Source organism: Mustela putorius, unplaced genomic scaffold, assembly GCF_011764305.1.
Source record: "Mustela putorius furo isolate JIRA1106 unplaced genomic scaffold, ASM1176430v1.1 tig00003853_pilon_pilon_pilon, whole genome shotgun sequence".
Classification (NCBI taxonomy): domain Eukaryota; kingdom Metazoa; phylum Chordata; class Mammalia; order Carnivora; family Mustelidae; genus Mustela; species Mustela putorius.
The window spans coordinates 1,854,419-1,879,189 of NW_025422005.1; the positions used below are offsets into that span (position 1 = coordinate 1,854,419).

Sequence of the window (24,771 nt, forward strand, 5' to 3'; positions counted from 1 at the left end):
ATCCCCCAGCGGCCGCGCCCCGCCCCCACGCTCCAGCAGCCTGTGTTTTCCCTAGAGTTAAGAGTCCCTTAGGGTTTGCCTCCCTCTGACTTCCGGAAATGACCTTCTCCTGACCTCAGCTAGCCCCTCCTGGGGGGCTTGCTTCCCTTGCTTCCAAATTCCTGAGAGGCTTACGCTCACCCCGACCCCCTCCCAGCTCCTCCTGGGGACCCCAGTGCAGCTCTTAACGCCCGCGCGTCCTGTCCCCCTGCCTACATAAAAGCACCCTCTTTGCACCCAAGAGGCTTCAAGAATTCTCTCTTGACTGGCCGCTCCCGGACCCCCACATTTCACATCCACAGCCACACCGTAAAGGCAGCGCGAGCGCTTTGGGCCATGCTGGGCCGCCTTCTGGGGCCAGAGCTTGGGGCCTCTTCTGCCTCGCAAAGATCAGGTTTCCCTGCAGAGCTAGTCAGCTTCCCAGAGGGCTTCCTGGAGGAGGAGGCAGCCTAGCTAGGCCCGGAAGGAGAGTGGGAGCGGATTCAGGATCCCAGCCGGCCACTCCCGCCCCAAACCCGCGGGCGACAGACCGGCAGCCACCGAGGAGGGCGGTGCGGGGGCGGCGCCGCGGGCGGACACGGCGGCTCCGGAGGTGCGGCCGCCCGGCCAGCGGGTCACGTGAGCGCCGGCCGGCCAGGTGGGGACCGTGACGCAGGCTGCACGGCCAGGTGCCCGGGGCGCGCGCCGCCGTCCCCTCCCGCCCGGCCCCCGCCCCGCCGGCCCGCGCGCCCACCCGGGCGCCCACCTGGCCCGACGGCCCCGCGCCCGCGCCTCCCCGGGGGCCGCGCAGGAAGTGGGGGGCGGGGCCTGGGAGGGACCCGGCGGCGGCTGGGAGCGCGGCCCGATCGGCCGCCCGGCCGGGGCGCGGGGCCCGGAGCCAGACCCGCCGGAGCCGCCGCCGCCCGCTCGCCGCCACGTCCTCCGCGCCGCGGCGCAGGTGAGCCTGGGGCCGGGGGCGCGAGCTGGACACGGGGAGGGCCGATGACCCCGGGGCGCCTTCTCTCCCCTGCGCCGCCCCGCCCCGCCCCGCGCTGCGCCCGTCGGCGGAACTTCGCGGCTCGGTCCCTGCGCCCGCGCCGCCCGGGACGGAGCGCGCCAGGCCCGTCTGGACCCCCGCGGGCAGCCCCCCACGGCCTCGGGCGTCCTGCCGCCGCCCCTGCCGTTCTGGCCCCCGGGCGGCTCCGCCCGCACCCCGAGGGGACGCTTCTCTCCTGCGTAGACGGCGGAGCCCGGAGACCGCGGGGAGCCCCCGGACCTATGAAAATGGGGGTGGGGCGGGGGCGCACGAAACCACCCTCCCCCCAAACCCTGGAGAATCTGCTGCCCAAACCCAGTTGGGCCTCCAGTTAGCGGCCCCCAGATGAAGACCCGCGCTCCAGCGACGCGGGAAGAAGCGCCTCCCCGGCGGCGGGGGTGGGGGGGTGGGGGGCAGACGCAGCAGCGGGCGCCCTGCTCGCTCTCTCAGCGGGTAGGGGAGGAAGGAGGGAGGAGTGTGGGGCCGCTCCTGAGGCCGCGGCCCCTCTCACTGCGCACCGGTCTCCGTGCCTCCGTGTCTGCATCTGGGAAGCAAGAATCCCTTCTGAGCTCGGGGCGGACCTCAGCGCAGCACTGGGCATGGGGGTACATGGGCACCAGACCTGGAGCCCAGGAGTGCCGGACTCTCCCTGTGGCCTTGAGGTGAACAGTCTGCCCCTGTTCTGTGTCTGGGGGGGTCAGGGGGCACCTGCGGAGTCCGACCTCACACACCCCCAGCCTAGTGCTTAGGGGTGTGGTGGCCCCTGGGTTCAAATCCTGGGTCCCTGTGAACTCAGGCGAGTGACATAAGCCCCCGGGCAGCAGAGTCCTCCTGTGTGGAAGGGGAGGCTTCAGGTGCCCGCAGGGAGGGCACTGAGTCAGCGCACCTGAGCCGCAGTCTGGACACTCCCCTGGCAAGGCCCGCCGGCCACAGGACAGGGCCTCGCCCCGCGTCTCCCGAGTCCTGCAGGGAGAGAGCGGCAGGAGGCAGGGTCTTGGGGGTTCCCAGAAGTGAGGTCTTCAGTCACTTGGACAGAAGCCGCCTGGAGAGGAAGAGGGAGTGAGCCGAGCAGAGGGCTCCCCACTCGGGGACATCTGCGGGGAGACACCTGTGCCAGGAGGCTCTGGCTCCCAGGGCTGGGCTCCGACCCAACGGGGACGGCTCTGCACTGTGCTTGAGGAAGCAAGGGGGCAGCCGAGCGGCCTGCTGGGGTCCCCTCGGGCACCGCCCCCAAGGACGCTGGTCTGTGTGTGATCCGACGGGCACCGGCTCTCACCCTGTGTCTGGTGCCCAGAGTTTTGGTTTCGGTTTCCAGATGGACGGCAGCCGCAGCTCCATGCGCAGGCGACCCCCGTGTGTCGGGGCGTCTTTATTTCCAGCAGGAATCTCTGCTGGCTCGCTGGCCCATCCTTGCCCAGCTCTCTGCCAACGGGCAGCCTGGCCCCGCCGGCTTTCCTCACGTGTCGGGGAACATACCACCTTCCGAAGGAAGGGCATGACGAACTCTAGGCCCAGCGGGCAAGGAAGCGTTTGGAAGACACCTGCTGCCACCGGGTCAGGAGAGCTGTCGGACTCAGGGCTCTGGGGCTTCTTGGGGGGACACCATGCGTGTCAGCCCCGTCTGGGACAGGGGTCGAGTTTATGGGACTTCTGGACCGAGAGACAGGAGCCGGCGAGCCGTGGGTGAGCCTGTGGTTGCGAGGGGGGCACTGCCTGACCTGACCCCGGAGGCGGGCTTCTCTGTGACTGTTCCAGCGCCGGGAAGCCTCAGAGCCAGAGGCCACCGGGAGGCTCCTGCATCCGCGGTGGCAGGGGCGGCAGGGGGTCAGGCACAGCACGGTCCCTCCCTGCTGCCAGACAGGGTGCTGCCGGCGGCCGGGTGCGTCTCCCTGACCCCCACCTGAGCAGGAGGCCCTCTGGTCAGTGACACCAGGCTGTCCATCTTGGTGCTGCAGACATTGGCTCCAGAACATTTCCCCGGGTGGGGCGCCCGTGATCTCCACCTACACACCCAGCGCTGCGACCTCCACGAATGTCTCTGGGCATTGCCAAGTGTTGGGTTGGGGGTGGGGGCTGCCCCAGCTGAGTCCTGAGCCGTCCCCAGCCGTCTTGCAGGTGGCACCGTCTGCTGTGCGCTGTGACTTAAAACGCCAAATCCTGCCCCCAAATTCCGTGTGACCCTGAGGCTCGGGCTTGGCAGGGCAGAAGTACCCAAGCACAAGCCCATCATCGTGGCTCGAGTCAGCCTGAGCAAGGACCAGGGTGGGGCGGATGGTGCTGGAGAGGCTGAGCCCCACCAGGCAGGGTGGGGTCAGCCGGACCTCGAGGCCAGGGCAGAGGGGACGGAGGCCCCCCGGGGGAAGTGTTGTGGGTCCTGCTGGCTGGGGGAGTGGATGGTCCATCTGTGAGGCGGTGGGGGGGAGACCGCACGGAGCCCGCCGAGTCCCAGGAAGCCCATCTGTCGGGAAGAACAAGGGAGCGGGGGGCACTGGGCTGTGAGGGGCCGCACCGCAGCGAGGACGGTGCCCACCACCGCTCCGGCCTGCCCCCCCCCGAGTCGGGTCCTCCCCCCCCCCACCTGCTGCCCTTCCTGCGTCCCACACAAGTGCCCCTTTCCTGCCCTGCACGTGCTGCGGAGGGAGACTCTGTGCCCTGGGTTATAAGGACCCAGTGGGAGACCGGCCTCCCCAGCCCCCTGGAGCAGGAACAGCAGGAAGTCACCCAGTGGTGGCACGGACGGATCCAGAAGCCCCCCTGATGCATCCATGGCGGTTTCTGGTGGCTGGAAGCTAAGTCTGCGCACGGAACCCCAGGGCCTCTTGGGGAGGACGCAGCCTGAGAGCAAGGGGCCTAGGACAGAGCAAGTATCCTGATGGCCAGCGTTCACTCGGCAGTTTGGGGACTGAGCCCACCCTGGGGACAGCGACTGTCCCTGCTCCCAAAGGACCCACAGACTCTTCGGGCAGTCAGACGTGCAGCATGCAGCCCTCACCGCCCTGGGCCTCCCTGGAGGAGCTTCACGGGGCCCCCTGTGCCGGGGGCAGCCGCACCCCTGGGACCCGAGAGGTCGGAGCATCTGGCCTCCTTTTCAGCAACACTTGCCCAGACAGCATGGCCGGCATTTGCCCGGAGGCAGCGGGAGGAGAGTCTGTGCCCTGGCCCTTCCCTCACACCGGCCCCAGGACACCGGGCGAAGGCAGCAGCAGCAAGGTCACTGGGCCGGCCACTCTGCAGAGGCCACTGGCCGAAGATGCCGGGACAGTGGGGGGCCCGGGAGCCTGCGGGGCCGCTGCGCTCACGTGTGTGCCTTTGCGGACAGCCTGGTGCCTGCGAGGGTGTGACAGGCCCAGAGGATGGATGGGCCAAGGCCAAAGAGGAGCCGGAAGCGTCCTGGAGCAGGAGCCGGCGCTCGCAGTCCGGGCCCGCAGCGGGGCAGGTGTGGTGGAAAGGCTGGACCCGCCCACGGAGGGCAGGGGGATCAGAGCACGGGCGGGAGAGGGCAAGGTGCGGAGGTGATGCCAGGGGCCGGAGCGCCCACCCCAGGCTGCCCCCGAGGAGGGGCTGGGGAAAACGGGGAGGAATTGCGGACGAAATGTCCCCAGCACACGCCCAGACCCGCCAGACCCGAGGACGGGCTTGGAAGGGGGCACGAGCCCGTGGCTCAGGGGTGAACTTGGGGTTGTCTGCCGGAGCACCAGAACTCTCCAGTAAAGCGGGCGGGGGGGACCTCAGGCCACAATCCGGGGAGGCGAGGTCGGACGCGTCAGACGTCTCGCCGGCAGCAGAACCCCAGACCAGAGAAGAGACCTCCAGTTCTGGAAGAAATGTCTCCCTGGGGCTCTGATCTCGGCCCGTTACCAGCCCGAGACAAAGCTCTCCCGCGTGTGAGGCCACCTTGGAGCCTGGGACAGGTGGGGGACCCCAGGAAAGGACTGGGGGGGGCGGGGGAGGGGCCCGGGAGGCCGCGGAGCCGATCCACTGAGCAGAGCCGATCCACGGACCGTGCGGAGCCCACGGCCAAGGCAGGGAGGCAGGGAGGAGGGATGCCCGGGGCCACAGGAGCAGAGGAAAACCCGACTCAACACGGGGGAATGATTAACGAGGGAGGCCGGCCGCGGGCGTCCCGCTCCTGCCCTGGAGCTGGCTGAGCTGACTCACGGGGGCTGGAGTCCCGTCCACGCAGCCGGGAGAGGGGCCGATGCCGGCCTTCCTCCTGGGAGCTCTCCCAGGAGCAGGAATCAGGGGTCAGCGGTGGGGTTTGGGGTGGGGGTGGGGGGCAGGGGACCGGGGCGGGTGTCAGGGCAGCGGAGGAGGCGACGCCTGTCTTTTTTTTTTTTTTTAAGATTTTATTTATTTGACAGAGATCACAAGTAGGTGGAGAGGCAGGCAGAGAGAGAGGGGGAAGCAGGCTCCCCGCCGAGCAGAGAGCCCGATGCAGGGCTCGATCCCAGGACCCTGAGATCACGACCTGAGCCGAAGGCAGCGGCTTAACCCACTGAGCCACACAGGCGCCCCGCGATGCCTGTCTTGGTGCTTGAGTTTTGGTCCCGTGTCCAGGGACTTGTGGGAACCTGGATGTTCGGAGGAGGGAGACACAGGGGTGGCCATGGGGGCAGTGGCTCCCCAGAGCTGGCCCTGCGAGGCCCTGCGGAGCCCCAGACAGCGCTCCCTCTCCTGCAGGCCTGGTCCCAGGACTGGTGGCAGCCCAGGCCTGTGGGTGCGGCCACCTTGCTGGGAACGGAGGTCACACCCGGCAGTGGCTCGCCTGACAGGTTCCTGTTGGAGCACCTCGGGCCCCAGAGCAGACTTTGCCCTACGCTGGGAGAGGCCGTGCCCCTGGCTGGGTCCAGGGTCTGGGGTCCAGGGTCCAGGCCCAGAGGACGGGTCCAAGAAGACCCAAGCCTGGGGCCTCAGGTGGGGGCGACGGAAAGGAAGGGCGGCTCGGGGCTGGGGGGGCGGGGGCGGTGCTGGCCTTGCTGCATCCGGGCTCCGTGCAGCCGCCGTAGGAGCCCCGAAGAAGAGTCCTGGCAGACGTCTGCAGCTTCGGGCTCCCTACCCGCCTGGGTGCACTTTGCTTGGACCCCAGATAGAGCGACGTCTGCCAGCAACCCCATTCTGGGCCCGGCCTGGCTCGATGCAGACGAAGTTAACACGGGGGTGGGTGAGCCTGGACGGCACCACCCGTCCTAGCAGCTGGTGACTCAGAATGTCCCCAGGAATGCGTGGGCGGTGTCCTCTGGGCAGGGGGTGGCTGGAGCTCCGTGGACAGCCCCTCCCTGTCACCAGGAGGCTCGGCCGCACACCCTCTCTGGGATGGTTTTAGCAGAGAGCCTGTGCACCAGGAGCGGGGGGTGTGGGGAGCCTGGCCTCTGGCCGGGCCCCCAACTATGCTCCGTGCGGACCCCTCCAGAGCCCGGCCGCCCCTCGCAGACGGATTCTGGAGCTGAGGCCTGGAACTTCCCAGGGGACGCGGCCCGATACAAGGCTGGGCGGCGAGTGTCAGGGGTAGTCCTCGGCTCCAGAGGCTCCGCGCCTGCCGGCACAGGCCCCAGCCCCTCTGGCCACCCAGGGTGGGAGAGAGGAGGTGAGACCCTCCCTCTCCCAGGCTGTCGGAGACAATGAGCCTGCCTCCCGCCCCAGGTCTGCAGGGCACACGGCCCCGGGCGGCGAACTGCGCCCAGCCTGGGCCACCTGGGCTGGTGATGTGGAGACATAATTCTTCCATCCGAGAAATGGGCTCCCAGCCTCGCTGGCCCTCGTAACACGTGCAAGCCGTGTGTCTGCAGGAAGGGGCAGGGAGCCGTGCCGCGCGGCTTTCTTAAAATTGAAAGGAAGAGATACAGAGTGAGTTTTCGGCCAAGTCGTCCCAAGCCGGCGCCTGTCCCGCTTGCAGGTCTGGAGCCAGGAGCCGGACGGTGGCACGGCCTTCCATTCCCACGGGGACTCAGGCATCGTGGCCGGGCTGGGCTGGGCGACCCTTCCTGCCTCCGGAGGCTGGCCTCATTGTGACTCTGCCCGTTTGCGGATTTTGAAACGGAGGCGGAACACGCAGCAGAGGGCAGCGACGCGACGGTGGCAGGTGGCCCCTCAGGACGGCTTGGTCACTGGCCAGATGCTGGTGCCCCGGAGGCGGGAGGCTGGCGCTGGCTCTGCCCGACCCTGAGTGGGAAGGTGGCGGTGGGCCGTCCACGCCGGTGGAGCGGACCCCTCAGCCCTGATGAGCCGAACAGCTGGCCCACAGACGCCAGTCAGCGGGCTCCACACGGCTCGGGGCTCGGGGCGCCGTGGGGGACGGGCATCCAAGGGACGCAGGAAGAGCAGGCGGGGGCTCGGGCTGCCAGCTCCTCCCTCCCCTCGGTGTCCACGCACACGCGGTGACCGTGCCCGGCCAGACTCTGGAGGAAGGGATTGTTGGCCCCGTTCTGAGTTCACCTGTGCCGAGTTCATCAACGGGGGAAAACGCCGAGGGTGTCCCTGGACGTGTGGCAAGGCCGGGAGACACCGGCCGTGGCGGAATCGCCACACGGGGCCTCGAAGAGAAGGGTCTGAAATCAGATGGGCTTGGGTTCAGAGCCTGGTGACCCATACTTCCGTCCCCCATCCTAGGGCTGGCCCCTGGGTTTCTCCATTCGCACACCGAGAGTGAGGACAGCCGGGGTGTTTGGGGGGTGGGGTGAGGTCATACCCCCAACCCAGAGCGGCAGAGCCTGGCTCTGCTGCTCTAAGCTTGGGGGCACGGCAGAGGCTGGGGTCGTGGCCCGCGCTGTCTGAAGCGGGCGTCCGAAGACCCCCCAGACGGCATTACTGTCGTGCATGCCCTGACCGGCAAGAGACGGCACCCAGAGGCCCAGGGTTGCCGTGGCTCAGGTCTCCAGGGCCCCGGTCCGGCGGCCTGCACTGCCCCACACCTGCAGCCCGGGCGTGGGGTCTGTCCTCGGTGTGTGCCCACCGGAAGAAGCAGGCATGTCCTCTGGCCTGGTCCCAGCCGCCTGGGGCCCTGCAGGCCTGAGCCTCTCCGTCCACCTCCCCAGGGGTCCTGGGGGCTGGGGGCCAGGCCCTCCCCAGCTCTGCTCCAGGCCTCCGAGCCCTGCATCCCCAGTGGGGTCTCCGGCCAGGGCGGGTGCTGGGAAGCCATGGATGGGCCCGTCTGCAGGGGGGCTGCGGGATGGACATCTGCATGCCGCCCTCACCCCTGTGCTTTTGCCCCAGGACGCGGCGGCCGCAGAGCATGTCCCAGCGACACTCGGACAGCTCCTTGGAAGAGAAGCTGCTGGAATACCGCTTCCACTCCGAGCTACGGCTTGATGCCAGGGGGAACCCGGCACCCGGGCTGCCCATGGTCCGGGACTCCCTGCAAGTCAGGGACAATGCCGCCTTCCAGCTGGACACCTCGGTGCCCCCACCTCTGTCCACTAAGGACGAGGAGCCACGGACCGTTGTCCTGAGCACACAGAGCCCCGCGGCCCTCAAGATGGGCACTCAGCAGCTGATCCCCAGAAGCCTGGCCGTGTGCAGCAAGGCCAAGACCCCAGCCCGCCACCAGAGCTTCGGGGCGGCCGTGCTTAGCAAGGAAGCTGCCCGGAGGGAGCCCCGGCTCGTCTCCGCACCCAGCTTCTCCCTGGACGACATGGACGTGGACACGGGCCCCGAGGGAGCACTCAGACGGAACCTGCGGAACCAATCCTACCGGGCAGCCATGCAGGGCCTGGGGGCGCCGGGCCGGGAGAGGACCCCCATCCAGCTCAGCCCCAAGCTCCAAGCTCTGGCCGAGGAGTCCAGTCCACCTCCTGCTCGGTGTCCGGCCAAGAATAAGGTAGGGGCCCATCCGCCTGGACACTGGGGCAAGGGCCGTGCCTCCAGGGGCCTTGGGAGCTTGTAGACAGGGCCTCACCTAATGGTGCAGCGCGGGCCCAGGGAGCACCGACTGTGTGCACAACCCTGACCTGGTTCATCCCAGTCACGCATGGTGAGCAGATCGTGAGCTGAGTGTGACATCCCCATTTTACAGATGGGGCAGCTGAGGCTCAGCAAGGTCGGGGGCTTTCCCCAGGCCCTCAGGCTCCAGGGTCCCCACTCCCAGCCACAGTGAGAGGGAACAGCCCCTCTCTCTGAGCCCTAAGGGGAGCCAGGCTGTCTTCGGGACAAGCTGAGGGAGGGCTTCCGAGCGGCACCTGGCCTGGGTGGGTCTGCCCAGTGGGCCCCTGCGTGGGGGCTCAGGGATAGTCTGATGCCCTCTCTGCCTGCACGCTCTCCTTCCCCTGCCCAACACCCTTGTGCTCCGGTGTTCTTGAGAGAGTGGGGCTGGCCCGGGGCCAGTGGGAAGGGCACCCTTGCTTGGGGTCCGTGTGCCCAGAGTTGTTCCCGCGGCCACCTCTGCCAGGGATGCCCCGGGACTGTGAGCGGTGGCCCCAGTCCGGGGAGAAGCCAAGCGCAGCCGTCAGTGCTGGCAAGCCAGCATGCAGAGGGGAGCCTTGGGATGCACCTTGGCCGCTGTCCTCTGCTGAAAGATGCCCGTGGCCTTGGAGGTGGGGCACAGCCCCTGCCTGCCTCCCTGAGCTGCCCAGGCCCTGGAAGCTGCCTCAGGAACCCAGCAGCCCGCGGCCCAGGACCAGGCCAGCTGCCAGCTCACTGTTGGGCCAAGTGCGCAAGCGACGTTTCCCGAGTACTCCTGGGGCCGGCGCTGGGGTCTTGAGGGGGGCCCTGGAGGCAGAGCCCCAGGGAGCTCCCAGGGCAGTGAGGGGTCAGGGGTGCCCTGGGGTGCTCAGGTGTGAGGGCCAGCGGAGCACCGAGGAGCGGCTGGCTCCCTGTTTACTCAGGGCAGGGGCGGGGGGGGGAGAGGGTCCCGAAGAGGAGGGATTAAAGCAGAGGTGTGAACGAGGGGCATGGGCTTGGAGGCAGGAGGGGCACGGCGGGGGGGTGGGGTGGGGGGGGCACAGGATGTGGGAGCCGGGTGTGGCTGGAGCACTGCACCTTCCAGCCCTTCAAGCCCCAACTCGTCCGAGATACCAGCTCTGCCTTTCCTGGAGCCGGCATGGCTTCCCGCTCGGGAAAACTCTGTGTCCTGGCCAAGGAGGCAGGCTCTGAGCAGGCAGCTGCTGGGGCCACGTGTGGGGGATCCCCGAGAACCTCCACCTGCCTTTGCAGTCCTGCCAGCAGCTGCTGGGACCCCACACCCATGCTGGGAGCTGGACTCCGCCCTTCCTGCCGCCCCCAGGTCCCAGACTGCTGGAGGCCCTGTGTGGGGCCCCAGCTCCCAGCCCTGGGCTGCCTCAGCCCCTCCGGCCAGACCCATCCAGCCTTGCGTGGGGCTCCCTTCACAGCCGGTTGGAGCACCCACCTGCCTGAGCACCAGCTCTTGATGAGTTCAGTCCTGCTTTCTCCTCCAGGCAGACCTCCTGGATCTGCCTAGCTCCCAGTCAACCTGCCCTGCCTGCTCAAAGCCCCCATTCCACCCCGTCCTACCCACCCTGGCCTCTGCCTGGTGGCCTGGCTTCCCTCCACGTTTATTGAGCATCTTGTGGGTGCCTGGCAGAGCCCCCGCTGTTGAACAGGCCGCCTGCGTGGCGCCGAGAGGTGCTTGGGCCCCAGGAGTAGAGGGCTCCTGGCAGACTCACACCTGCCTCCCCTCCCGCTGACTGCTGGCCTGTCTGTGTCTCTCCTGTTTGCACAGAGGACGCTGGGGCGGAAGCGGGCGCACAAGGGTTCCTTCAAGGACGGTGAGTGTGGCCGAGGGAGGCGACCTCAGGAAGCCACCGCAGGCCAGGCTGGCACAGGGGAGGCTGGTCTCTCTGGGGCTGCTGGGGGGCGGGGAGGCTGGTGCCCTCCGGTGAGAACATGCCGAGAGAGGTTTCTCCAGGGATGGAAGGTCCCGGTGGCTCATCTGTGCCGTTCTCTTGGGTCTAGAAAGTTCCCTCGTGCTCCCTTTTGAAGTGTTCCAAGTGCAGGGGACAGACAGAACCTCTGCACTCACCCCAGGGAACGTTTGTCAACCATGCATGGGCCAGGCCTATAGTGACCGGTGGGACCAAGACAAGCCAGAGGGCGCCGGCCCCGGGTGTGGACACCCACGCTGTGTGCCTTGCCTGTACATGTCACGGTGTACAAGGAGCCCGGTGTGGGGGCTCAGGAGGGCCCAGAGCAGTGTGTGTAGCCTGCCAAGGGGTGGGGTGCCAGCAGGTGGGGGGGGGGTCTGTGCCGTCAGGATGCAGCACCCGGGGCTGTGAGGGGCTTAGAGCGCAGGGACCCAGCCAGGAAGGGCCCTCCCTCCCTGCCAGCCGCCAGCCTCTGGACAGCCGTGGGCCTGGGGGTGGGGGGCGGGCACAAGCCTCCTGCCCCAGGGAGAGGAGCTGTGGTGAGCGTATCTCAGGCGGGGTGGGAAGGAGGCGCGTGGGGGTTGCCCTGATCCAGGGCCGGCCCGTCGCCGTCGCTGTGGGGCTGCTGCAGAGCGGGAGAGCGGGGCTGCCCCTCTGGGGGATGGGCTCCTGGGAGCCAGCACCTGCGCTCAGCCCAGCCTGGGAACAGCCCCTGCCCATGGCGGCCCCCGTGGCTGGGATTTGTCGGCTCAGTCTCAGCCTGCAGGTGCCACATTCTGCACGGGGACGCCACCCCAGTGCGGGGCGGGGCCCAGCACAGCCATGGGAGCCAGCCAGCCCGAGGGGAGCCTGCTCTGGGGGGCCCTGTGCCGCCTGACACTCTCAGAGCCCCCCTGGGAGGACTCAGCCTGCAGGTTCGCAGGTTCCCACGCCCGCTCAGAGCCCCCCGGCCTGCAGGTGACACAGCCCCTCTCCCCAGACCCCGGGTTCTACCAGGAGATCCGGGAACGGGGCCTGAACACCAGCCACGAGTCCGACGATGACTTGCTCGGTGAACCGTCCAGCCCCGACGGAACGGGAAAGGCGGGTGCCCCCATCGTAGTCAAAAGCTACCGGCCTGCCCAGGTCACCTGGAGTCAGCTCCCAGAGGTAGGACCCGGACGGAGGGCTGAGGTCCTGAGTACCTTAGAAGGTACTTGCAGCAGGGAGCTCCCCTCCTGCTGTGCTCCGGGCTGCCCTGCCCCGAGGGCTCTGTGGGTTTGGGTCCCATGGGGGAGATCCATGAGGGCCACATGCCATTGGCGGCACTCGTCTGACAAGCCTCCTGCCCGTGAGCCCCTCGCCCTCTCCCTACGTGGACTGATCTGCCGGAGCTGTGGGCAAAGGGACCCCCTTCCGAGGGGCCTGCCCCCCCAGAGAGCGCCAGAGGGTCCGAGTGGTCCGAGACAGCAGGGGAAGGGGGAGGGCCAGGCCTCGGCTTCAAGAGAGCCACATGCCGTGGTCACGCTGCCACCTCACCCCCACACCTGAATCACGGCGGGTCCCTGCCCAGCAGGCCACGGGGGCCCCGGGAAGAGCTTGGCTGGGACAGAGCCCCTGGTGTCCCGAGCAGGTGTGTGGGGAGGAACCCCACGACCCCAGGAGGACAGCCACACGCCTGACCCATCCCCGAGAGCCCAGGGACAGAGTGGCCCTGGAGCCCGTGGGCAGGGAGGGCAGCTGCAGGCGTGTGGTCTCCTGGGTCGGGGCGGGACACGCCGCTGGAGATTCGGGGCACCACCTGACCTTGGGGGTTGGACCAGCCTCTGGGCTGGTCGAGAAGGCGGGGGCTTACCGGCCGTGGGGGCCCCGGGGCCTGAGGGCATGGAGAGCCAGACCGCGTGCCCAGATCTCATGGGCAGGGCACAGACTCACCTGGGCCCGTGTGTCTGAGTTATGGCCCTGTCCCCAGCACGCCTCTCAGCCCCCAGGCCAGCTCTGCGGGAGCCCCCTCCTCACCCCAGTGGTGTCTGCCAGCCGCTCCCTCTGGACGCCCAGCTCTCTTCCTCGGCGACCGCCGGGCTCTTCGGAGGGGAGGCTCTTGGGAGGGGAGGCTGGGCTTCCAGTATGTGCCCAGCCCATGACTCCCAGGCCCGTGCCCTCCTCAGGTGGTGGAGTCCGGCCTCCTGGACGAGCTGTCTGCTGAGGAACGCAAGCGGCAGGAGGTGAGCATCCGGGCGGGATGCCCAGCTCTGTGCCCAGCACTTGGTGCAGGCCACACAGCACACGGGGCAGGACGGCGGCCACGGCGATGCCTCCCCACTCCTGGACGGACACTGGGATGATGGCTGGTGCCCTTGGCTTGGGCGGGGGCGGGGGTTCCATCACCCCTTCTTGGACGCACGTGGGGGTCCTTGCCAGCATCACAGCTCATGAGAGGCTGAGCTGAGGGCATGAGACGTGCCCCTCTAACCTGCTGCTGACGTCTGATCCGAGCCTGCCCTGCACCCTGGCCCTGTCCCCAAGGCACACAGTGGCCCCAGCAGCGGCTCTCGTCCCCCCCCAGGCCATCTTCGAGATCCTCACGTCGGAATTCTCATACCAACACAGCCTGGGCGTCCTGGTGGCCGAGTTCCTGCAGTCCAGGGAGCTGCGGGCCACCATGACCCAGACGGAGCACCACCACCTCTTCTCCAACATCCTGGACGTCCTGAGCGCCAGTCAGAGGTGAGGCCCTGCTGTGCGCCCGCCCGTGAGGGTGCCCGCCCACCCCTGGGGCAGCAGAGCGGTGTTGGGGTGTCGGGACAGTCTGGATCTGGGACCGCAGGTGGGAGATCAGGAGCCGCTGGGGGCGGGGAGGGAATGCAGGGACCCAAGGCCGCCCAGCGCTGGGCTCCGTGACAGGCTGAGTGCCCCGCCCCCACGCCCCGTCCCTCGGATGTCGGACGGTGCAGCACGTGCTGGATGACGGGCGCCTTACGTGCACCCACTCCCCTATCCCCCCCGCCGGGACGTCCCGTGCCAGATGCTGAGCACCAAGCCCTGAACCGGCCACCAGACGGAGCAGGCAGGGCCTTGAGTTGGGGCTTCGGGTCTTGTTGTGCCCAATGGTGTCCGGTGCCCGGCCCAGAGCTCAGGTTACAGGGCCCAGCGGTGGAGGAGCCCGGCGAGCCACCGCGGGCCTGCAGGAGCCTGCGTGTGTGCGTCTCTGTGCGTGTGCAGGTGTGTGGCTGGGTGTGTGTGCACACGTGTCTGTGAGTGTGTGTGCGTCCACTCCCACACACAGCCTGGGCCCCAGGAGACCCTGGGACACCTCCCCTCTTGCCTCAGCACGCTCCCTAACCCAAGGAGGTGGGTCCGGGGCCCCTGGCAGACTCGGCTGGGGACAGGTGAGAGAAGGTGGCTTGTTCACATCAGCATCAGACCGGTTCCCCGCGTCCCAGCCCGCACCTGCTGCCTGTGGCCCCCGTGGAGTTTCAGGGCCGTGCGGGGGGAGGGCTGCTGACTTGTCCCTGGAGACGGGTCAGGATGGGGGAACCTCGCAGCCTTTGACTCCATGGGGGCCTGGGATAGGCGGCTGCCCTCCACCGGCTCTGACCCTTTGCTGCACGTCCCCCAGGCACAGCGAAGGGCCTGGACCCACCATGGGCCAGCTGTCCTGTTTGTGCCGAGCTCCCCAGGGCCTCTGGCTGGCCGTCACTGTCCCGGGGTACGACTGTCTGGCCTCCTGCTCCAGCTGGGTCCTGGCAGCTTCGAGCCAGTCACAGTGGCCTCCCTGGGACTCGGTTATCTGGGTCAGCAGCTGATGGCTACCTTTCCCAGAACTTTCTTGAAACCCTTGGAATGGCTGGGGGAGGCGCTTACCGGTGTGGCCCGCCCACCCAGGGACTGGCGTGCGGCCCTACACCTGGGCAGCTGGGGCCTCCCGTGCCCTCCTTGAGGGGGCAGGGTCCTTGTCCGTTCCTGTCCCCGTCTGCCTGGGCTGCCCAGGAGCTAGGGATCTCCGAGTGCCCCCCCCTTGTGGACGCATGGTGCCCCCCCAGGGCAGAGGGTCAAGCAAGGCCCGGCGAGCAGGGTCTGAGAGATCCCGTCCTCAAAGCCAGGGCCTTGCTCCCCCTCCCTGAGACTCGCCCTGGCCTCCTCGAGGGGCACTGGAGCACGGCCCCCCCTCGCAGGGGAGGGGCTGCCCATCCTTGCCCTCCGGCCGGTGGGGTCCGCATCCCGGGTGCTCGGCGGGGCTGACCGACGGCAGGCCCTGTGGTGCCTGTGGTGTTGGGGGCTTGGGACCTCCTTCCCTCCCGGTCTTGTCCTCCTGATCTCTGGTCAAGGGTGATCTCAGAAGGGGACCCCAGGAGGAAGCGGGACCTGGCGGCCACTGCTGGGGAGCCCGCCCGGAGCCCCCGGCCTCACACCGAGCTGGCAGAGGGCACCAGGCGCCCGGCGGGTCTGACCCAAGTCCAAGGACTCATATCAGAGCAGCGGCTTCCCCGTCCTGCCCGTCTGCGGCCCGTGTTGTCTGCAGGAGGCCCTGCCAGAATCCAGCAGGAAGGGGTCTCGGGTCAGCCCGGTTGTCAGGCTTGAGCGGCCGGTGTGCTGGGGTTTCCCCGGGCAGCGGGCCCCCCACGCGCCTGCCGGGTTCCTGCCCCTGCGTGCGTGTTTGCACGTGTGTGCGTGTGTGTGTGCCGTGCTGGGGGACGTGCTGGGGGACAGCCAGGCCTCCACAGAGCTCTCGCCCGGTTAGATTTTTCGAGGCCCTGGAGCAGCGGCACAAGGCGCAGGTCTGCGTGGAGGACATCAGCGACATCCTGGAGGAGCACGCCGAGAAGCACTTCCACCCCTACGTCGCCTACTGCTCCAACGAGGTCTACCAGCAGCGTGCCCTGCAGAAGCTGACGTGAGCGCGGGCTCCCTGCGGCCGGGGGTCCACTCCGGGTGCCCCAGCCCGGCAGCACAGTCCTGCTCGCGGCCCATCGTCTGCCGGCGGCACCCAGCCCCCCGCCGCCGCTGAGGGAGCGTTCCCTGCTGCAGGAACAGCAACGCCGCCTTCCACGAGGCCCTGAAGGAGATTGAGAAGCGCCCCGCGTGCGGGGGTCTCCCCATGATCTCCTTCCTGATCCTCCCCATGCAGAGGGTGACCCGGCTGCCCCTCCTGACGGACGTGAGTAGGACGCGCCGACCCCTGCCGGGGAGGGAGCGAGAGGCTCCCAGGAGCTCCCTGCAGGGCCTCAGGCCTCTGAAATGCCGCTCGTGGGCCCGAGGGGCGGGGTGGGGGGTGAGAGGCACGTGTGCAGGTGCCCGTGTCCTACGTGCACGCAGGCAGGCGTGCGTCCCGTGCACATGTGCAGATGGAGACACGGCGGGGGCCTGCCAAGCCCCCAGAGGCAGTGCGTGGGTCGTGCTTGGAGGATTATCGGTCTGGACTGATGGGATGTCAGACCCTCCACGGTCCTTGTGGGGGCTTCCCCAGACTGGGCCGAGACCGCTGCGGACTGGAAGGGCTGGGGTCCTGGGCAGGTGCCCTCTCCAGGGTCCCATCTGCCAGCCTGACCTGGCAGGAGCCTGTTGGACACGGGCCCCCACCTGGGTCTGCTGTTTGTGGGTTGGGGGGCTGTGCCCCACGCAGGCCTGAAGCCTGGAGTGCAGGAGGGTACATGGTGCCTGACGCGGGGTCCGCTCTGCAGACTCTCTGCCTCAAGAGTCAAGGCCATCCCGAGAGGTACAAGGCCGCCAGCCGCGCGCTCAAGGCCATCAGCAAGGTGAGGGGCGTCTGGGGGGAGAGGCGCAGGCACCGGGACCAAGCCGAGGTCTGTCCCTTCCCGCCCAGTGCGGGGGACCCTGAGGGCAGGGCGGGCTTCCACACCGGGCTTTTCACGGGGCTGATGGGGAAACCGAGGCCTAGAGGGAGAAGGGCTCGCACGTGGTCGGGGAGCCCGTCGTGGGGGCGGCAGCGAGGACGGCCCGGGCGTGGGCTGGGAGCCGTGGGCTGGGGAGCCGTGGGCGGCGGGGGGTCGGGCCCCAGCCCACGGCAGCGCCCGCCTCTGGCCCCGCAGCTGGTACAGCAGTGCAACGAGGGTGCCCGCAGGATGGAGCGCACCGAGCAGATGTACGAGCTGCACGCGCGGCTGGACTTCGGCCGGGTCAAGGTAGGGGCTTCCTCCCCTCCTGAGCCGGCTCCCGGGAGCGCAGGGGCACAGCCCCGGGCCCTGCCTCAACGGCCCCTCAACGGGGCCTCAGTTTCCCACCAGAGTCTCCCCTGAGGCTCCCGGTCCCCTGGCGGCAGTCGTCCCACCTGGGGCTAGGGGGGCGTACCGGTCTGTCTGGCCTGTGCTCCCCCACCCAGGGCCGTCCGGGGGCGGCTGCCTGAAGAGGGGCGGCAACGGGGCGGCAGCCGGTGGGCCGGAGGGCTTGCCCCGGACCAGGGCTCCCCGCAGCGCTGAGAATGGGGTCAGGGACGGGGTCAGGCCCCGTTCCGGTCGTGGGCCTCCCTCGGTTCTGGGGACGGGCCTAGACATCCTGCAGGCGGGGCCCAAGCTGTTGTCCCCACCGAGCAAGGCCTGCTGCGTCCCAGGCCACGGGCCTCCTGCCTCTGCGGGCGGCAGCCGTGGGGGCGGGGGCGGGGCTGTCCGGCAGCAGGTGACGAGCGGACACACAGACGCTTCCGCTTCCCCACGGGAGCCCCTCTGCAGGAGCTGGCCTGGAGGCGGCTCTCTGGGCCGGGCTCTGCTGTCCTCCACCACGCTGGGCTGCTGACCTCCGGGGCTGCCTGGAGGGCCGGAGCTCCGGGGCGGCGGGTGCTGTGGGCAGGACAGGAGGCCCCCGCGTGTTGGAGGCAGGGCACGGAGGCCTGGAGAGGGGTGTGAGGGTGTGTGGACGCTTCCCCACAATGGCTTTTGCTTCCCACTTGGAGAGAGCGTTCCGCAGGGGCCTGGCCTGGCCGGAGGCAGGACGGGCCTGTCCTGGCTGAGGGCGGGATCGGGGCCGGGACCTGGCACAGAGCAGCTGTCCCATTGGTGCCTGTCGCCCCACTGAATAGCCCTTTGTGTGAGGTGAGGCCCCATTGCCCTGCCATCCGCAGTCCAGCCCGAGAGGCCGGTCCCCAGTCCTTGCAGGCAGGGACCCCCGCTGTCCTGGCCCCCACCCCAGCAGCGGCGCCTGTCCGGCTCCTCCTTCCAGTCCCTCCCGCTGATCTCTGCCTCCCGCTGGCTGCTGAAGCGTGGGGAGCTTTTCGTGGTAGAAGAAACCAGGCTTTTCCGAAAACTGGCCAGCCGGCCCACATGCTACCTGTTTCTGTTCAACGACGTTCTGGTGGTCACCAAGAAGAAGAGGTGAGCCACCCTGGTGCCGGGCTGTGTGGCCCTGCCATCGGGCCCCGGGGAGCCGACCCTGACCTCAGAGTTGGAGTCCCCCGCCCAGCCCGGCCTGTCCCCGGCAGCGGCCTGCATCCCCCGACGTGTGGGGTGGCCAGACGCCTCTCGTGGCCCACAGACCAGGGTTTGCCGGCCCAGATGAGAGAGCACACGGCCCGTGTTTTCCGGGGGGTGGTTCTCAGGCACGTCCCGCTGACGGTGTGCCCCCAGCTGGGTAGGGGCCCCAGGCTGCCCACAGACACCCCCCTCCCCCGCCGCTGCAGCTGGCCGCCCGCCTGTCTTCCCACAGCGAGGACAGCTTCATGGTTCAGGACTACGCCCAGGTGGACCACATCCGGGTCCAGAAGATGGAGCCCTCTGACCCCGGCCTGCTGGGCGGCGGCGGCACCCGTAGCTCCTCGGTGCCACACCCCTTCCAGGTGACCCTGCTGCACAACAGCGAGGGCCTCCAGGAGAAGATCCTGCTGTCCTCCGACTCTGCGTGAGTCCGGGGAGGGCTCCTGGGAGCAGGGGTTCGTGCCGTCGAGTTCTCGGGCACCTGCCGTGAACCCGGCCCTGCGTCGGAGGCCAGGGCAGCCTCGTTCTCCCAGAGTTCACACAGGGGGGAGGGGGACACGCCAGCCAGACGAGCAGCTGGACCGTCAGGCGTGTCCGGGGGCACCTACGGAGCAGGAAAGCAAGGCAGGGAAGGGAGCACCTGGGGGGGCAGCCTGACTGGCACAATGCCATGGGGGGGGGGCAGGGAGCCTGGCAGAGGCACGGCTGTGCAAAGGCCCTGAGGCAGGAGGCCTCTGCTGAGAACCAGGCTGGGCTGGAGCCCAGGTGCCGGTGGTGGGGTGGGGGGGTAGTGAGGTCAGAACTGTCTGGAGGGGGGTGGGCAGCACACGGAGACGCCAGCACCACAGGCACTCAGCAGGTGAGGGAGGCAGGGACAGGGCTGGCTTGGTCTCCATGCCCCCTCCAGATGGGAGGCTGAGGCGGGAGGTTTAAAGCCTTAAACTGGCACGGGACAGTGGGCTTGGGGCCCAGCACCAGCAGACGGTGTGGCCCGGGCGGTGGGGGTGAGGCTGTCGCCTGCCTCCGGGACGCTGGGCAGGTGGGGCTCAGGGTCAGCCTGCCTGCCCTCCCTTTTGCCCGTGACGCCCTCCACGTGGCCCCTCGGTGGTTTGTGAGGGTCAGGAGAGGGCGCCCAGGCAGCATGAGCCTTCGTGGCCACTGCCCATCACACCTTGAGGGCTTTGTGGGCACGCTCAAGGAACCCTTGGCTGTGCTACCTCCATGTCTCCACGGTGCCGCACTGCGGGCGGGACGTGTGAAGCCAGACGTGTGAAGCCCCAGGCTGGGCGTCACCCATCCCCGCTCCAACTGCAGGAGTGACCGGGCCCGGTGGATCACGGCGCTCACGCACGGGGAGAGGCAGGGGCAGGGCCCCACCAACAAAGGAGGTAAGCGCCTGCTCCACGCTGAGCCGCGTACGTGTGGGTGCTTGTACGCACCCAGCTCTGTCCCAGGGCCTTCCTGTTCTGTGCGGGGAGAGCAGGCTGCCCCGCGCCCAGGGACTGGAGCTGACTGAGGCCACAGTGCCCATTGACCTGTCACCCTGGCTCCAGCCCTGCCCCTTAGAAGCCGGGTCCCCCTCTGCTGGCGCTGGTGCTTTGGCTCTGAAAGCAGGAGCAGCCTGTCCTGTGGCCTCTGGAGGGAAGCAGCCGTGTGTCCGGGGCCCCCCAGGCCCCACCGAGACCGGGCCGCGAGGGATGCGTTAGGAGCAGAGCCCTGCCCGCCCTGGGGCAGCAGAGCCCCTGGCCTTGGCCCTCCTGGGGACAGCTTTGTCGCTGACACCCGCTCCCTCCTGCCCCCGCAGACCTGCCCCAGGTGGAGATCACCAAGGCCTACTTGGCCAGGCAGGCGGACGAGATCACGCTGCAGCAGGCCGACGTGGTCCTGGTCCTGGAGCAGGAGGACGGTGAGCGCAGCGGCTGCGCCTGGGTGGCGGCCGGATGGAGGTGGGGAGGTGGGGTGGACCCCAGAGTGAGAGTCCGTCCGCGCCCCCACGAGGGTCCGGAGCACGCCAGGTGCGGGCAGCTGACCCTGGCCGGGCCCCACAGACGCGGTTTCTGCACGGCTCTCCGTGGGCCTGGCCCGATCCGGAGCCCTTCAGCCCCTCCCTCCAGGGCCTTTTCAAAGGTCCCTGAGTCACAGGATCAGAACCATCTTCTCTGCCGCTCTGTCCTCAGCAGGAGGAGGGGGGCTGTGCTCCTCCAGGGGGCCCCGAAGCTGGCCGGGGCACGCTCAGCTGCTGACGCCAGGGTCCAGGCGGAGCAGCGGCTGGAGGGCCCAGGACCCGGACCAGGCCCTGCCGAAGGAGCAGGGGCTGCTCTGCTCTGCTCTGCAGGAGGCCTGGCCCTGCAGTCTCCGGGAACCCGGACCTGCCCTCACCTGCCCCATATCTGTGTTCAGGCTGGGTCTACGGCGAGCGGCTGAGGGACGGGGAGACGGGCTGGTTCCCCGAGGACTTCGCCCGAAGCATCACCAGCCGCGTGGCCGTGGAGGGCAACGTGCGTCGGATGGAGCGTCTGCGGGTGGAGACGGACGTGTAGCCCGCTCGCCGCGTCGCCGTGGTCAGGCTCTGCTTCTAGACGGCTCCAGCAGCGGCCTGGCGTGGGGGCGGGGAGGGGGGTGCTTGTCCCAGTAAGTGGAGCGGTCTGGGTCTTCACGAGTCTCCATGCTGGATCCAGACTCCTCCCGGGGGGAAGGTCAGGCCTGCCGCCGGCCCCAGGGACCAGCCTCCCAGCCAGCTCTCGGGCCTCAGCCGCCTGACACCCCCCACCCCCGGCGGAGCCCCCTGGAGCCCCAGGGAGGGGCCCTGCCCTTCCCCCAGCACCCTGAGGCTGTGTTGGACGTGGGCTCAGCTCTCTCCGTTGTCCCTGTGTGGGACAGACGGCCTGGGTGTCCAGGCACCCCAGTTTCGGAGAGGAGGTCCTGCCAGAGGGAGGTGACCCTGCGGGGACAGTGAGGAGATGCTGAGGTTTTCACAGACATTAAAGTATTTCTTCAACGCCTGGATCTCCCTGGCAACCTACCCAGGAGGACACCGGATGAGCCCCTGGCCCCAAGGTGCCGAGGGCCTGGCTCCCAGGTGTGGCACCTGGGGTGGGTCCTGGGGCCTCGGGAGAACCCCTTGTTCGTGGTCCCCCCTGCTCCTCTGTGGCCTCGGCCTGACTGTCCACATGAAGGGTGCGGGGCACGGCCGGGGACTCCTGATCCCCTTCCCCACACAGTCCTTGCAGGGCTCAGCCTGGCCAGTAGGACTGGGGACCCTGCTGGTATGTCCCCCAGTCCCCACCTCCCTCAGCCATCTGCTCCCCTTGGCATGCACGTGCGGGTGGGGAGGGCAGGCCGGCCTGGGCTCGGGGCTGCTAGGCCAGGCAGGAAGGCTGGGTCACGTCCTGCCCGTCCTGCGATGGGTCTGCCCCGGTCCAGGGCCACACGGCAGGGGCTCCGGGCATTAGGAGGATCTGCCCGGTCTGAAGCCAGGAGCCAGGAGCGTGGCTCCCCATCTCCTGCGGGCAGTGGGAGATGGGGACCCAGCCCTCTGCCCTGCCCGGGCCTCCTGGGGACAGAGCTGGTGGGCGGCCCAAGTGCAGAGGAGGCAGCGGTGCTGCCCTGAGCCCTGCAGAAGGAATCCGGGAGGAGAAGGAATTCGGCACCTGGGGTGGGGGTGGGGGTGGGCAGCGCCTCCCCACTGACCTCGGAGGGGACGTCCGTGGCCTCAGGCAGTTGGAAGGGCCCAGCGGAGGTCAAAGCCCCGCAGCCCTGGGCAGGGACTCTGCATGGTGGGGGATGGGACAGGTCAGGTTGCAGGGCGGGCGGCAGGGCAGGGCTTCTCTGGAGGCGCCCTAGGAGCTCCTCCCACTCCCTGTCCAGCTGGCGGGGGCGAGGGGGTCACCAGGACAGGGCACGGGCGCGCAGCTGTGTGTGTGCCCGAGAGGAGCGGGGTGGCCTGCCTGCTGGCTCTCACCGTGGACCCCCTGCCCACAGCCGTCCTCAGGCCTGGGGCATGTTCAGTGAATGGGGCAGGGAGGGTTTGCACGGCTCTAGGCCCCACGCCCCCCCGTAACGTCCTGACCTGCCGCCAGGACCCAGCCTTGGGTCTTCGTCTGCAGAGTGGCTGACGCCTCCTCTACCCGCTCAAGCAGGAAGAATGCTCAGCTGGGGCGGAGAGAACCCAGGGTGCTTGGGGTGCTGGGAGGGCAGAGCGTCCAGCGCAGGACACACACCCTTCAAAGAGGGATCAGGAAGCACAGGGCCCGGCGGCTTCCATCTGGCGGAGCCGAGGCAGGTGGACAGTGAAGAGAGGAAAGGCGGGGCTTCCCGCAGCACCAGGGCCCACTCGGTACCCCCGAGGGCCTCTGCTCAGCCTGGGGCCCCTTACTGGAGGCAGAGCAGGCCAGCCTGGACCCTGGCCCTTCCCAGGCAGAGCCTGCTCTGACCTTAAGACCTCAGGCCTTAAAGGACGCCTCCAACCCCTTCATCCCACCACCCCCAGACACCAGGCGTCCTGGAGAGAACCCTGCCACACCTGCTGGGCTGGGCAGGGGTCTCCAGAGCTCCAGAGGCCTCTAGCCCGGCCCCTCCCCCCAGCCGGCTGCACAGCCCCGTTTGTTGCAGGCGGGGAAACAGGCCCCAAGAGGCTCTGCCCACTGCGGAGTGGGCGGCCATCAGGGCTTCCTAGGGCGTCAGCCAACCGGGAGGGAACAGACCCCACGCTGTCCCGGACCCCCCACTTGCTGCTAGGACCACACCACAACATTCTGGGGCCTCTCTGGAGGGAGGACCCACTTCCCTCCAGGGCCTAGGTGTCTGGCGGGCCCAGGCCCTAACGACATCTGGTGCCCACAGCGGCACCCCAGCAGTGCCTGGGGCTCCCCATGCTCACACCACGACGAGCGCCCCCAGACCCACTGACCTTTGCCCCTTAGGCGTGCAGGTCGGTGTCTCCATCCAGACCTTCAGAGGCCCTGGGAGTCCATGGCCTCCGCACACTGTATCATCACCCCTGGTTACTGCCACCTGTCCTGAGACCAGCCCCGGCCCGTGTTAGACACCCCTACCCCCTTCCCCCAGCCGTCACGACCTGCCAGCCCCTCGCAGGGTGCGCTCGGGCCTGGGGTCGCACCAGATCGGGGGCCCTCCACCCCTGGCAGCGTTCGGGGCTTCATGTGTCCTTTTGCCTGATAAACCGCGGGCACGGATGGGTCTTGCTGCTGTGTTGAAGGATGTCGTGGGTTCGACGCGCTTCCTGGGACGGCCACGCTTTCCACCCCGCTCACACCTAGTCCCGCTCGTTCGTCTGCCGGCCCTTCTGCGTCCTGGGCCCCGGGGCAGGGTTCTCTTCCCCACAGCCTCACATCCTAGTTTCTAGCTCTCACCCAGTGGGGCTTGGGGAGCACCGCTGGGAGGGACAGGAGGGCAGGGGTGGGGATGCTGGCGTCTAGTCTCCCTCCCGGCGAAGCTGTTCACTCTTTCGACAGTGTTTACAGGGCCCTACCCAGGCCCCATCCATCCCGGGGGCGTCCAGCTCGGACCAAGTGGGGCCCCATCTCCTAGGCCTCATTCTCCCAGCGGAAGGACAGAGCTGGGGGCTCCTGGGTCAGCGCCAGGAAGGTGGACAGCGCAGGCAGGAGAAGGCCAGGCCCGGGGGAGCAGGGGGGTGTGCGGGGCGGGCGCAGCTGGCCCGCGTGCCTTGGCTCACGGAGACTTGAGCCCTGGTTTCTGCACCAGACTCGCAAGAGGATCTTGGCGCGTGACCATCATCAACAAAGCTCCTGGGTGTACCCACCCCGACTTCCAAGACTTTATGACCCGAAGAGATGCTGAATTCTGCAGAATGCTCTAGCCGCTTCCGTCCGACCGCCCTCCGACTTCTTTCCCAAATACGTCACGCGTGTTGTGACGTTAGAGTGTCTGGGCGTTGGAGTCAAGTGCGATCCCTACTGGGTCAAGTTGGTATTATTTTTTAAAACACGTTTGAGTCGGTGGGGGGGCGCCTGGGGGGCTCGGTTAAGCATCCGACTTGATTTCGGCTCAGGTTGTGACCTCGGGGTGACGAGATGGAGCCCCGAGTCGGGCTCTGTGCTCAGCGGGGGTCTGCTTGGCCTTCTCCTGGCCCCCGTCCCTCCTGCTCGCGTGTGCCCCCCCCCTCGCAAACCCGTCCTTGAGAAGTATGTATCTGGGTGACTAGACCCGAGGATAAGGACTTCTATGTGGGCCTCGCCCGTCTGTATCTCCGTGGGCGGCCCCCCGGTTTTACAGCCGGGCTCCACCGGCCTCCCAAAACGAGGCGAGCCGCGTTTCCTCTCTCTAGAGATTCGGTAACAACTCCCGTGTCTGGAAAGCGAGGCGCACCTGCCCACACCGGCGGCTGCCTCGGGCCGACGGGCTCCCCTTCCTAGTGCCGTTTACTTGCTCTTGGTCTGCTCAAGTTTTGTTTTTTTATTTCTACCAACACCAATCCTGGCATTTCGTATTTTCCCTCAAAACTCACCATTTTAAAACAAAT

The 24,771-nt window shown here is 68.5% G+C and overlaps 1 protein-coding gene across 2 annotated transcripts; it reads left to right on the top strand.

Moving 5' to 3' along the window:
* Window positions 1–878: 878 nt before the first annotated feature.
* ARHGEF16 (Rho guanine nucleotide exchange factor 16) lies at window positions 879–21,267 on the top strand. Of its 2 annotated transcripts, none has more exons than XM_045063590.1 (15): window positions 879–976; window positions 8,264–8,867; window positions 10,725–10,770; window positions 11,846–12,015; window positions 13,014–13,070; window positions 13,412–13,572; window positions 15,587–15,739; window positions 15,874–16,003; window positions 16,527–16,601; window positions 16,896–16,988; window positions 18,019–18,170; window positions 18,502–18,693; window positions 19,584–19,657; window positions 20,074–20,175; window positions 20,670–21,267. In XM_045063590.1, exons 2-15 carry the CDS (start codon window positions 8,283–8,285, stop codon window positions 20,807–20,809), a joined length of 2,130 nt encoding a protein of 709 aa, XP_044919525.1. In that variant the 5' UTR covers window positions 879–976; window positions 8,264–8,282; the 3' UTR covers window positions 20,810–21,267. The 2 variants fall into 2 exon arrangements, with proteins under 2 accessions (XP_044919525.1, XP_004768784.1); XM_004768727.3 differs by lacking the exon at window positions 879–976 and adding an exon at window positions 6,949–7,133.
* The last annotated feature ends 3,504 nt before the right edge of the window (window positions 21,268–24,771 follow it).